This window comes from Siphateles boraxobius, unplaced genomic scaffold, assembly GCF_051911475.1.
Source record: "Siphateles boraxobius isolate OS27281-9 unplaced genomic scaffold, OSU_SipBor_1 66, whole genome shotgun sequence".
NCBI classification, from domain to species: Eukaryota; Metazoa; Chordata; class Actinopteri; order Cypriniformes; family Leuciscidae; genus Siphateles; species Siphateles boraxobius.
This window is the reverse complement of record NW_027509193.1, coordinates 11,975,108-11,989,097: the sequence shown is the minus strand read 5'-3', so window position 1 is coordinate 11,989,097 and position 13,990 is coordinate 11,975,108. Positions and strand designations below refer to the sequence as shown.

Sequence of the window (13,990 nt, the reverse complement as noted above, 5' to 3'; positions counted from 1 at the left end):
TTTATAGATTCACCCCTTCACTGTTGTGTGCTTTTTTTCTGGATCGTGGCTGATTTGTAGATTGTACGCACAAAAAAAACTCGGTATTTTCACATTTTTGCCAATTTGCCATTGATTTCCTATCCGGGTCCATTTGGACCCGAAGGTCCTGAGTGTGACAATTTTTTTTACAACCACTTAGATTATTCAAATTCTGTCCCCAGTTTTTTTGGATGTTCATATACCAAGTACCAAAAAAGTCACAACATTTCAGACCATTCCGATGAAGCTATGATTTAAAAAAATATATATTTAAATGCGTCGGGTCCATTTGGACCGAAGGACCCCAGACGGATTGTAGAGGTGCGGGTAACGACGGACTTCTTCACACAGCCTCTCTTCAAATTCGATGTCCATGTTGTTTTTCCAGCGCATGCTCTGTTGCACAGTTGGTGCTTTTGTATCCTAGTGACCATGCACTTGTCCGCCCGGTCACAAAATAATGGGAGGCACGCGGACGTCCGCAAAGAGCCTCCGCACCGCGTACACCCTCCGATTGCGATTATTATGTCACGCAGACCCTCGCGCACGTAAACTCGGTAACTTTATACGGTAGGGGGTGCTATTACACATCTTCTAAAAGAGAAGTGAATCTCCCGATCAAAACAAATGCGAAGAACATGCAGAAACAAGCGATATCATATGTAATTATAATTGTACAGCGCTTTTCACAATACATATCGTTTCAAAGCAGCTTTACAGAAAATGCACGTGTCTACATTACAATTTAGAGTGATCTGTTATCAGAGATGACCTTGTCCAAGTTATGTATTTCAGAAATGTACATAGGCTATATCACACAATATAGCCTATATCTATCTATACGTCTAATATCAAAATAACGTGATCATTAACATTAAACAGCATATAAATCAAAACTGCCCAATGTTACTGAATGAAATGTCGACCCAGGACGAGCTATAGGACTGTGCAAGCATTAGTGGTGTTCATCATTCTGAATCCTATCCAGATGCATTTTCTCAGCTTTTTGCTCAAAATTTTTCTTTGTCTTTTAATGAAACTTACCAACATTCAAGAGGCTCTGTTCTTTCTTTTGATATAGGCTATTGCATGTTCAGATATTCATACAAACAAAATATTCTGGGGGCCATGACATTTTTGCAAAAATGGTAAAAAAAAAAAAAAAGCTGGCAGTGGCTGGCAACTTTTTTTAGGCGGGGAAAGAGTTAACATTTGAAAATTTCCGATTTTTGTGTTCCGGTATCATTTGTTTTTAAATGATCTAGAATTAATCTCATGTTGGTGACAGTCCGTGTACAAATGTGAGACAGAGCGAGCGCGGGTTTATGAAGATGTAGGTATTTGGAGTTTGCTGTATGTTTTGCTACTGGCCCTTAACATATTTTTTTTATAACCAATCAGCTTTCTTAACTTTAAAATCTTTGGAACCTCACAGTCCATTTGCTGTGGGATTGTGGGACACTGGAGGTCTGGAGGAGGAATTTTAATCACTGAGCCTCTGCATCATCAACCAATCTCGCACATATGCACAACTGCAATCAAAGTGGCGAGATTTAACACAATAATTATACTAACAAATACACATACTACCGTGAAGACTAAACCAAACAAACATGCTCTTCTCTGTCTACGTCACTCTTTCTAGTATCATTTTGCCAAAAAGTTTCTATTTAAGGAACCTCCCCCTCCCACATTCCACACCTATCCATCTTTCCTCGGCAGCATTATGTGTTTTGCTTCATTAGACTTGAATCTCATCTCCTGACTGCGTTCAGTGCCAGCCAGTGTGGCATCCACTGAGGAGATCTGCAATGGCACACTTACACACGTCTGCATCAGCATCACTATACACACACACACACACACACACACACAAATATGGCACAGCCATTAAACCCCAAAACACAAGCTAGAGTCAGTGAGGAAGAGGAATCAGACTGGAGCATTCATGCAGGGTGAATGGTATATTTGTTTATATGAGTGTGGAATGAAGTAAGGAGGTAAATGTTGAAGAGATCAAATGAAATGTTTGGGTACTAAAAGGTATGAAAATAAATAGCAAAGTGTAAAATGTGTGTGCGAGGGAGCGAGTGTGAAACAGACATGAGGCCCCTGAGAGCGTAAAAGCGTCTGCTTTCATTACTTTTCAGAGGCTTTTAGTTTAATTGTATTCTTATGGTACGTCTCTGGTGAACGGAGGGGTTTGCTGAAGGATAAAAGTCTGTTTGCTCTCCATCTCCCACTGAGAATTGTGTGGGAAGAAAATCTTAAACTATTTTTTGTTTCTTTACCGAAACTCAGATAAACTACTCAAACAAATACATAAATTACTTCTCAAATATCAACACTTTAAATATTCATTAAAATATTAAACAGTGCTCTAAAATCCAGGCAGCGCAAATGGCTACCCACTGTGTCAATGGCTTTGGTTTTGGTTTTTCCTATTCAGTGTCTCTAGAGGAATTAAAAAAAATTTTCAATAAAAACAACCAAATTCAAAACGATCATAACCTTTGATATGAAGCAAAAAAGTATTTTAAAATTGGAGTTCGTTAAATGTATAAATGTAAAATATATTTTGAACATTATTAATGATTTTATAGTCAGATTCAAAAATACAGTTGATTCAATTATGTTATTTTATCAGTCTAATATTTTTATTATTAGATGCTTATTTCCTTAAAATTGAAATCGCACATCAAAATTGCTTATCACTTTTTTTTAACAAAGTTGAAATGAATATTAAAATTACACATATTTGAATAATTTGAAGCTTTCTTTGTGATAAATCAATTCCTCTATGAAGAAAATGAATGGATTGCTTTAAATTTGTGGAACTTAAATTTGTGGAATTCAACTTAAGAAACAAACAGCAAATCAATCAAAATTTGTTTGTTAGCAAACATTAAATTAACTAGCATTCAAAATGAGAGTTAGGGATCGTTCACACTAGATCTGTTATTGCATTCAAAAACAGCGAGATGGAGTGTCTAGACGGCAAACAGAAGTTAAAAGTTTTAAACGTGACAGCACATAGATCTGCTTATGGTTGCAATGTTTAAACACAAATGCATGATAGAAAGGAAAAGATGACAACCACTAAACGGACAGACACAAGAACACTAACCTTTTGGTTATTTTCAGTGGTGTAAAGTATCTGAGTGAATGTAATCAGCTACTTTACTTAAGAATCTTTTTATACTTGATATCCTTGATATAATTTGTATCTACTTGACATAATAAGTATATGCTCTTTATTCCATTACTTTAATTAATAATGCAACTACTCTTAACATTTTGCATGGCACCTAACTTTTTCTGCAGCAGTTTATTTCTGCTGCAAAAGAAGTGATATCGCCATCTACAGGACACTGAAGGGACTATATCTTGTGCGTTTTTGCCTTTACCCATCCACACCTGTCAACAAGGCTACTTCATGCGAATGCAAGTGCATTAGGTAGTTGCTGAATCGCAGGTGTTTCATGTACTGTATGAGATGAGGACATGCAGCTGGTGATGAGGCCAAAACAAGCACGGCCAGTGCAAGTAGGCTTTGACTATTTCATTTTATTTCACATTTATTTTATTTATCCCCTTTACTGGAGGCCTTTTGGAATGATGTTGGTTTACTGATGCCCTCTTTGAGCACTTGAGCTTAACTGAGACTTTAGTGTTTGTAGACGTTTAAGAGGCTGTTCTGACGACCTTGATTTATTGCTATATTAAGGTGTTCAGTTTTTCACTGGCATGCCTCATATAGGTTTCGAGGACTAATGCTTTGAGCCTACATTCAGTAAAATACTTAAGTACTGTTAAAATCAGATAAGGTCTGGTTTCAAAAACAGGGCTTAGATTAAGCCAGGATTAGGTCTTAGTTCAATTATGACATTTAAGTAGCTTTTATAAAAAATAAATAAAAATAAAATGTAAAAAAATAAAAAAAAAACCTTACTGGTGTGCCTGTTGAGACAAAACTGTGGCACTGACATATTTTAAGATCTGTCAGTGCAAGTTGCGTTCAGTTAAAACAGCTAAAAAATGCATTTTAGTCTGGGACTAGACTTAAACCTTGTCTGTGAAACCGAGAGTAAGAATTTTGGAATTTGTGATTGGAGTCATTTTTGCTGTAAGGTATCTGTACTTTTACTCAAGTATGGTTTTCAGCTACTCTTTATATTTGGAGGCCTCATAAGACTCTCATAACTTCAGCTTTGTGTGTAAGATGACACGAACTTAGCGGATCCATTATCCACATTCTATCAGCTCTCTCAGAGAACACAAAAGCTGTGAAGAGGTCAAAATCTTCTCTTACATCTAGACTTTGACAATAGTCTTTCATGGCTGACAGACAGTGCCGCTGGCCAGAAGCCACAAGAGTGGCATCAAAAGATAATGATCTACGGTCGCATTTATTCTGCGCCATTGACTGCCCTGCTGTAGTCTATACATCTACTTAACTAACATGCCCAGAAAGAGATAAACAACCGCTGCTCTCTCCACATCCTTCTCCATACATCTCTGTCCCTTCCCCTTTCCCGAGCTGTCTCATCCGCCACATTCTCTCTCTTGCTTTGCGTCACTTTCTATCAGTTTATCGCTTCCCCTTTCCCTTAAATATCCATCCATCTCTTGTTCTATCACAAGGCCACAGTATCCTCCATTCATCATAGAAACAGGTCTGTCTGAGGGCATCTATCTGCAGCGTGTTGAGACAAGTGACAAATCAAATGTTCATATATTCAGGCAAAGCAGAGACATAAGGGGGAGGAGACGGATGTGAGAAATCGTAAAACTCCATATGGCGGCTGTAGGAATAGAAGTCCCGCCTATCCGTTAAAAGAGCCAATTGCCTTTGTGATGAACTCGTTACAACTTTCAGCACAGAAAACGTACGACTAATCCTGGCTACCATTAACTACAATCCTGAGCTGTGATGGTAAAGACAGTAAACTGAGAAAAGTGAATAAAAAATAACAAAATAAATAAATAAATTTAAGAGCCCTCAAAAAATATGTAATCGTCATATTTAAGAGAAAAATATAAAAATGAAATATTTCATAAATGTATAAACATTTTTAGCAATATAAATGTGTATAAAATATTAAATCATATATATATATATATATATATATAGTTTATTATGTATTGTATGTTGACTATATGTGGATGGCCAAAACCAACATCAAGTGTTCAACTTGTTAACGTTTACTGATAATACCGACTGATAATAGAGAGTCATTGTTTGTTTGAAATTATTTCCTTAAGTTTGCATATTACAGCACATGTTAGATCTTACCTGTCTGAGCCAGTGTTTTGGAGGTGGGTTCTGGTAGTGCATAGCCAGAACTTACCATTTTTCAAGATGGAGAGTCATGAGTGCTATTCGGTGTGAATGTTTGAGTTTGCGCTTGTATGTTATGCATGTTTGTATTATGTCAGAAATGAGCTCTTGAACATTAGTTATATTATTTAGGTGCAAATGTTTTGGTGTGGAATTCAGTGATGAGTGTTACAGGTAACGCTTCCACCCCATGACAATGGTTCGTCCCAGTAGTGTTTGATGGGAAACTTGTATATTTAAACCATTGTCTGAGCAGTTTTGAGGAGGAATGTTGCATCCTGTGTATACTGTGCAAATGCTTGAACATGTCTGAGGTGAGAGATGCTGATATTTTTGTGGATGTGCCACTAGGCATTGTTTAGTGCCAGTTTTGCTGCTCACAGCATTTTTTCTTTTTAGCACCAGTATATGTTGCATTAAGTTTAATATTTTTTCACACTTTATGTAGACTACACCTTGTGAAATGCAGCTTCCAAAATAAACCACAACTTGCATTTTGAAAACCACTCCATTGTAGTGAGCCTTCCTAAACTTTTCCCAGGCCTCTCGACAACACACTACATGAGAATTACATATTGAATAATTTTTTTTTTTTTTTGTGATTTAACTTTTTATTTAAACCCACAAACCCCATACAGTGCCATCTCTAACCCCAGTTTGGGAAACCATGACAATGTAATATATATATATATATATATATATATACGTACTTTGGCCAAAGATGTATGCGACAGCAAAATGACACGTGTACCTGTTAATAGCAGTATCATACGTAATTGTGTTTTTCTGTTTTCACACCAGAATAACCCACTCATACTTTTTCTCTCTCTCTCCACCTTTTTAGTTTGGACAGTGCAGTGCACAACACCATCCATACATCCATCTCCCCCTCTCGCTGCTGCTTTCTCAGGGAGAGCTTTTCATCCTGTTTGCAGACTTGACCTGCTGCAACCCTCCATTCAATAAAAGACACAATAAAAGAGGGATGGAGAGTCAGACGGAGCACTGGTGATTGGTCATTTGTGCTCTTGTATCTATTGATCAACAGATGTTGTATTGATCTCACAGTATAGCCACATAAATCGCACACTTGATTGCAAATTGGACACGTAAAGACAGAGGTGAATTAAATAAATAAATAAATAAATACAGATTCACAAGCAAAAAGGGAACTGTGACATGAAGAAACTGCGCTGGATGTCTCAGAAAAGTGGTTCAAAACTGAATGGGTTCAGAAACCTTGAGCAAGATCCTCAATGCCAGAACTGAACCATCAATACACAAACAAATGCTTCATTCCACACGCTCAAGGATGAGACACACACACACACTTTTTGAGCTTACCTGCACACATGGCAGAACGCATCTTTATAAGCGCATTCATGCCACACAAACATGAAGATATAAGAAAACAAAACACATTCCACCCACAGGGGATTATACGGGCCACGCGTATCTAATATTCGTAAGTGCTTTTTTTTTTCTTGAGTCTTGTTAAACAGAGCAGAGAGAGTATTAGAATTTCAAGAGGCTTTGAGAAGAAAAAAACTCAATTAGAACAAGCTCAGGATGCAGTAAAAAATAAATCCACAAAAAAACACCAGCAAGTACCACCTTTTCACATCTAATTCACTGGTTAGCCCATCAGACCTGTTATATGAAACGGCCTGCAGGTAAGTTCTAGAAAACACTTGAGCCAAGCTTATTGCGATCAGTTTACAGCTGGTAAATCATAGAGGAGCCGGAGAACCGAGTCTCATTAGAAGGAAGAAAAATGAAACGGCATGAGATTTGTTCAGGTCTTTGCTAAATATACAGTGGGGTCCACACTGAAAATATGTGACTAAATATCTTAAAGTTTTAAGATGTTGAACCATTTAAAAGAAATATCATGAAGGCACTACTGCATATGTAGGTCACTAACCAAATTGTTATACACGTCACTATTTGTAATGAAAATTATTGCATTTTCACTATTGGTCTTTTGAACCCCACTGTATATTACAAAATGGGTTGTTCCAGTTCTGGTGTCTGATTTGTCAATTCATTGTTCAAGTGGTTTTGTTACATAGGAACGTTCTGTTATGTCAAGGTCTATTGGCCCACTTACACCAAGGATGATAACTATAAATATAAAGTATTAACAATTGTTCTAATTCTATGAAAATAGGGAAATCCACGCCACAGCTATAGTAGTTATCTTTCTAGTTATTGCTCTTGGTGTGATCGGGCCTTATATCTATAAGAAGAAGAATTACAATTAATGGAGCGCTGCAGGGATGATGTATTTTTGTAGGTCAAAACCCAGAAACGAGTCAGTCTTGTCTTGACTAATGCAGTTGGTAACAAGTGGCTAAATGGCACTACAGAAGTTACAGAAGTCTACTTACTAATCGCACACTTGCAAACTATCAGCTCGAACTGTCAGAAGCTTAGTGATGGTGACGTCAAAGCCATGCGACCGTGCTGTAGTTCATTTATAGCCTACGTTTAGCTTTTGACCTCTGCAGATTGTATTTATGCTTCAAATTTCCTAAAAGCTGTGTTCATTTGTGAAGATTATAACGATGAACAAAACGTGCAAGAATCATACGTTTTGTTATTCACAGACCTTACTTTCTGCAATTATCCAAAAGCCAAAGGAAAAATCCTGTTGGGTTTTTGTCGTACCAGTGTGATGCTAACTGCCGGGCTGGCCTACAAAAATATGTCATCCCTGTATTAATCCGGATTTGTTAATTTAGGTAGGATTTCCCAAAACTGGGTTCAGAGTAATATACAGTAGTATGATAATCAGAACAGATTATGCTATGGTAAACAAAAAACAGTCATTCATACACTACATGCATACATGTGAGTGAGAGAGTGAGAGAGAGAGAGAGAGAGAGAGTGAGAGAGTGAGAGAGTGAGAGAGAGAGAGAGAGAGAGAGAGTGAGAGAGTGAGAGAGTGAGAGAGTGAGAGAGTGAGAGTGAGAGAGTGAGAGAGTGAGAGAGTGAGAGAGTGAGAGAGAGAGAGAGAGAGAGAGAGAGAGAGAGAGAGAGAGAGAGAGAGAGAGAGACCCTATTAATTAAAGCAAGTGCCATTTCTAAAATAAATGTTATTTAACTAGTACTCCATAAATAAAGAACATTTGAATATGACAGAACACATACACACTGCACAAATAATATAAGTAGTGTAGAAGAATGACATTCTGCAAAGAGACTAAGCCCTGAATTATATCTGGAGGATTAATCAGTAAAAAGTTTTGCTTAATAGAAATAATAATACAATTTACATAACAATTTAAGTAGTATTTATTCTTGCATTTCAATGTTGTTGATTATAAGTAATTCATTCAAGTCTTTTTGTCGCTAAGAACCATCCAGCATGTAAAATTTTTCATGAAGAATATGTATGACCCTTTTAGACCCCGATATACTGACGGCAAACGAAGTTCTTCTTTGTTCTACGCTTAATTGTAAAAAGTTCCGAATACGAGAGCAGCAGTATACATCCCGACGCTGCCGAGAACGACCGCTTTCCTCTCCAAAAAATAAAATGACAGTTGTGAGAAAATGGTAGTAAAGAAAGCATCTGATCATAGCGAAGTGAATGTTTGCATGACATCTGCAAGTCAACACTTCAGTAAAGTCATGTCATATTTACTCAAATAGATCGCTTTAAAGCAGCTTTACAGTATTAAACATAAAAAAATGTCCGTGTCTCTTTCAATTAGAATTACAAATTCAGCTTCTACAATAAAGTGACTCTCCAGTGTATATATGTTTTTACTTGCGGACATATGACCTCGATGGACTAAACAGAAGAAATGAAGATTTCCATGTCAAAGCAGGCGAAGTCTCTGAGCCACACCTACCTATTACATCATCCACACAGACCAATGGTAGTTCGATTGCATTTTCCCAGAAAGCTCGCTTTGGCAAGCCGTTTCAAACTCCCGACATGAACCCAAAATGAACTTCATTTTTGTCTGATTTTGTTCGGAACGACGTCACACAGTTGGTTCAACGTTTTTACTTGAAATATATCGGGGGCCTTTGGTCTCTGTTGAACATATTTTTTTCTCTTCAGTTTCAAAAAGGTTTCATTTTATGTATTTATTTTGTGTTTATGTTTTACCAAATTTTTGTGAGCATGCTCAGCCATTATTATGTGTGATTGGTGTTGTTGTAGTTGTTTTGGTTTTTTTAAAAACAAGATTAAGCCCCGTACAAAATTCCTTTTATGGAACCAAAAACCCTGTATGTTGTCCGTCGGACAGGCTTTTATTTATTTAAAAAAGCCAATTTTCTGTTTCAGCAAGAGCTCCAGATTTATCTAATCCATGACTGAGACCAAATATAAAGAGATAATGAAATCAGCAGAAAGCAGGATAACCGCTAAGATATGCCCATAACACAAACATTATGTTGTGGCTGTTACAAAACAAGAAGAAATACACAAACAGAGACAGGTTTGTGTTTTTTTTTGGCTTCTTTTTTTTTCATACAGAAAGCCTGGATTCAAATACACAAGTGCTACAAGGAGGGAAAATCTCAAATAAACATCACAAGAAAAAAAAAAAGTTCCATGAGCATTTCCCCATTTTTACACTCCTCACTGGATTCGTCAATTTATTCACCCTTTAAAAGGAGACCAAACCACTGTAAGTCCATTTGAACTCCATTTGGAAGTCAGGCTAGCTTGTGGTTTGTAAGTCAAAGTTAATAAAGGTGGCAAGTTCTAGGTTTCAATTTTCCCAAGAAACAGAGGACAGTTCTGGAAAACGTTGTTTGTTGTCACACAGGATTCTACTAAGCGCTGATGTCATCATTACGAAGACACATGCTCCCTATTAAAAAGTTATTTCGCAATGATAATGGAGTCCTCTATTCCTTTTCGAAAGAACAAAACCTCAAATCCATGACTGTAAAGGGAAATGTCAATCATTTTTTGGAAGGAGGGATGAAGCGAAGATGGAGAACCGGTTCACACAGTGAAGGAGAGCACAAGGTAGTGCCAGTGGAAGGAGTTACGTAAAAAGTCCAGTCTAAATCCATCTCATGTTTACCTGCCCAACCAAAAAGCTCAACCTTGATCCATCCACCTACGGCTCATGAATCCAGTCCAACAGAATCATTTCTCTCTGGAACAGATGGCCAGACTGGTGCAGAGGATGGCCACATTTTTGGACAGAAATCGACCTGCGGCAGACTCAACACTCAACACTGAGGAACCCGACGGTGGGGCAGCGACAAACAGGGTCCTCGGCACTAGAGGGGTCTGTCTGGATAACGTGAAGGAGAGGGGCAGGTCAAGAGCTGGTTTAGGCATCTAAAGGGACAGAGCTTGGGGGGGGGGGGGGGGGGGGCTCTTGTAGGCAGTTGTCTGTTGAGTGTGTGTGCAGGTGTACAGGTTAGGTAACGGTTAGGGGCAGCACTAAGACTGTTTGAGGCGTTTGCGTGGAGGGCCCAGGAAAGGGCACTGGGCGGAGGCCAGGGAGCGGTATGCTTCGGCAACCAGGTGAGGATGAGACGCCACCATCGACTTCCACCCTGAGGTCTCCATCACATCAGACGCATGGCTGAGAGAAAGAGAGAGAGAAACATTTAGAACACAAGCCTCTTCGCTGAGCTCAGCATCCCGAGGGCACTCACACTGCACTATCACGCACACCAAAAAATGGCCTTTTACGACATTTACCCTGAGTGTGTTTGTGTGTGAGACGCTGACCTCCCCCTAACCCCACCACGCTGTTGCCCCCAAACACTTGGCATTAATTGCAGCTCTTGCTCGCAGTGCTGACATCAGGCTTTGCGGGCAGATACCCATACCACTTTCCCCAGTGCAAAAGGTCACTGCACGGTCAACCATCCACAAAGAACAGGTTACAAACACGAGCTTTCCAAAATAAATGGGAAGTAAACAATACGGGGGGCAAAAGCAAAAACAGCTTTTATATGAAAAATCTGTGTGTTTGTAAATGTGTCAGTGGAAAAAAATCGATACATTTATCAAGCATTCAGAAGTTCATTTGAAAGTGTTTGCTCATGATTAATGCACTGGTGTAATCCAATGTTTTAGGAAATCTTTGCCACTTTATCGATGGTAAAAGACGACGCATGACAGGAAACAATGGTGATATGAGGGGGAATGGGAATAGGACATGCTGCATGACTTAAACCCACATCTTTTGCAAGAGCACAATCTTTAAGATTGTACTGATATTACAATTCTGGCCAATACCTATAAGCTGTTAATTTTTTTGTGTGTGTTATGATTGAATACCTGAAAAACCAATAACAAATTTTTTTTATACAATATATACTGAAAATGAATTAAAAATAAACACTGAAATCTAAAATCAATAGTTTTAAATACTGCATTAAGAGAATTTAGGCATCACAACATCATAAAATACAGTGTGAAAAATAGATTTTTAAATTAGGCTTTTCAAAGATTAACTTTAATATTGAAACCATTAAATTAGAAAAATCTCTAAAATCTCCCAATAATTAATATGGTAGAAATATAATATATTATTTCTGATATATTGATACATTCCCAATTATTTTAGTACTTGCAATTCAGTAAATCAGACGTTAATCCATTATCCACTCCAAATGATTCTGTCAGTGAGTCATGTGAATGAGTTTGAGACCTTTCAGATCTATGCATACATTACACAACTTATTTCTCTTTACTTTCCATCTTTGTAAGTATGCTCAGCAATTATTATTATGTAATTATTAATAATTATTATAATATCAATAATTATTATCCTGTTTGGAAAATTGCTGCACTCTGACACTAAACTCCAACACGCCGCAATAAAACCGAGAAGAGGAAGACGAGCACATAAACCAATAACATAAGCAGCAAACATGAAAGCAGGAAAAGAAGGACAGAGAGGACAAATCATTTTGGGAGAGTGTGCTGGTGTGCATGTTTATTTTCTGTGTTGCCCTTGTTATTGATCTCCCTCTGTCTCTGCTGTTGTTGTGGCGGTGGGTGTTTTGTATAGAGATGGAGAGAGAGAGAGAGAGAGAGAGAGAGAGAGAGAGAGAGAGAGAGAGAACTGAAATGATATGGCCACAGTCCAGCTTCATGCCAGCCAAGTTACTGCCATCCAAAAAATGAACTCAAAATTACACCGTCCAATAAAGCTGTTGCAGAGACAGACTGAAAAAGCTAGTTAAAAAAACAACAACAACAACTACAATATAGAGCATAAAAGATGAGTGTGGAGAGAACAGAGGAGGGGACTGTGTAAAAATAACAGTAAATTGAAATGACTCAAACAGTATTTGCCATTCTAAGAAGATTGAAAGGAACTGGTACATTTATGTATTGTTATTATTTGCTTATAATTATTAATTTGATTTAATTAAATATTTATACTTAAATTCATATTTAAGTAAATAAATAAATATATATATATATAAATAATAGTATACAATTAAAAAATAAATAAATGTAAATATTCCCATGATAAACATTTAATAATGGCAATACTGAATTGTTTTTTTTTTGTTTTTATACTTTCTACTGTATTTATAATACGTGTGCGTGTGTGTGTGTGTGTGTGTGTGTGTGTGTGCGTGTGTGTGTGTGTGTGTGTGTGTGTGTGTCTGTGTCTGTGTAATATAAGAATACATTTAAATATTGCCATTATTAAATGTTCGTCATTCTAATTTTTTTTGGTGGGGGCAACTTAAAAAGTAGGCAGGTCAAGTAAAATCTGAACTACTGACTGGAGTACCACTCACTAGTTGATGAAGTCGACGGCCTGCGTCTTGAGCTGGTCAGCGCTGTGCAGGTCAGCCAAGATCAGAATCTCTGCTGCGTTTTCCACGGACAGACTTGTGCACAGAGCGTCCTCACACATCACCTTCAGTCGCTCTAGAGCATACTAAAGACAGAGGCATGCACTTCAATAAAAATATGTATGTTAGAGTGAATGCATGACTGTGAAGGGGGAAACAAATGTCATCGTGACTTTTAATGCACTTATTTTAAATCTTCCTCTGTTTGGCATTTACATAGCTAAATTTGGTGTTTGTGTATGCGCAATACTCGCCTTGTCAGCAGCAGCCAGCAGGTCATCAGCCATCTTGTCCAGATTGGGTGCTTTGCCAGTGTAGATGAAGAACATCATCTCCTTAAAGACCTCAGCCTCCACGTCGTTTATCTCCACTCGGTTCTAGGCAGGAAATCACAGCAAAATCTGGTCAATCTTAATACAGTCTCAGAGAACATCAGATCGGAAAACTCTCAAGATTCCTGTCAGTCTACTGACTGAGCTTTGAAGTTTTAAGAGCTGATGTAATTGGACCTGATGCAGTTCAGGGTGTTAAAACTGTAGAAGAAGCATAATGCGTAACTGTGTCGAAGTCTGGCTTTTCCGCTCATCAACGCACCGAATTCACACGACCACTGACCTCCACCGTAGAGTGCATACGAGCACACAAAAGGACAGAGTGACACAAAGCAAATAAATAAATAGTTCAGAAAGCCTCATTCCATTTTCTGTTCCTGCCCTGATCAATGTTCCGGAATGAGTGCTGCGAGTTTCTCTCTTCTGCCCAAGGCTGCCGGAGCACAAACTCTTTGTCGGTTGTCGTGCTGGTAACAAAGGCTTTTCC

The 13,990-nt window shown here is 38.0% G+C and overlaps 1 protein-coding gene across 1 annotated transcript in view; it reads right to left on the bottom strand.

Annotated features, from left to right (window-relative positions):
* Positions 1 to 8,635: 8,635 nt before the first annotated feature.
* Positions 8,636 to 13,990, bottom strand: part of spop (speckle type BTB/POZ protein) — a 96,520-nt gene continuing 91,165 nt past the window's right edge. The window contains exons 9-11 of the mRNA XM_077212220.1: positions 13,426 to 13,548; positions 13,115 to 13,257; positions 8,636 to 10,929 (exon numbers count right to left, since the gene is read on the bottom strand). Of these exons, the coding sequence (XP_077068335.1) occupies positions 10,785 to 10,929; positions 13,115 to 13,257; positions 13,426 to 13,548 (411 nt within the window). The 3' untranslated portion in view covers positions 8,636 to 10,784. The remainder of the gene's footprint in view (positions 10,930 to 13,114; positions 13,258 to 13,425; positions 13,549 to 13,990) is intronic.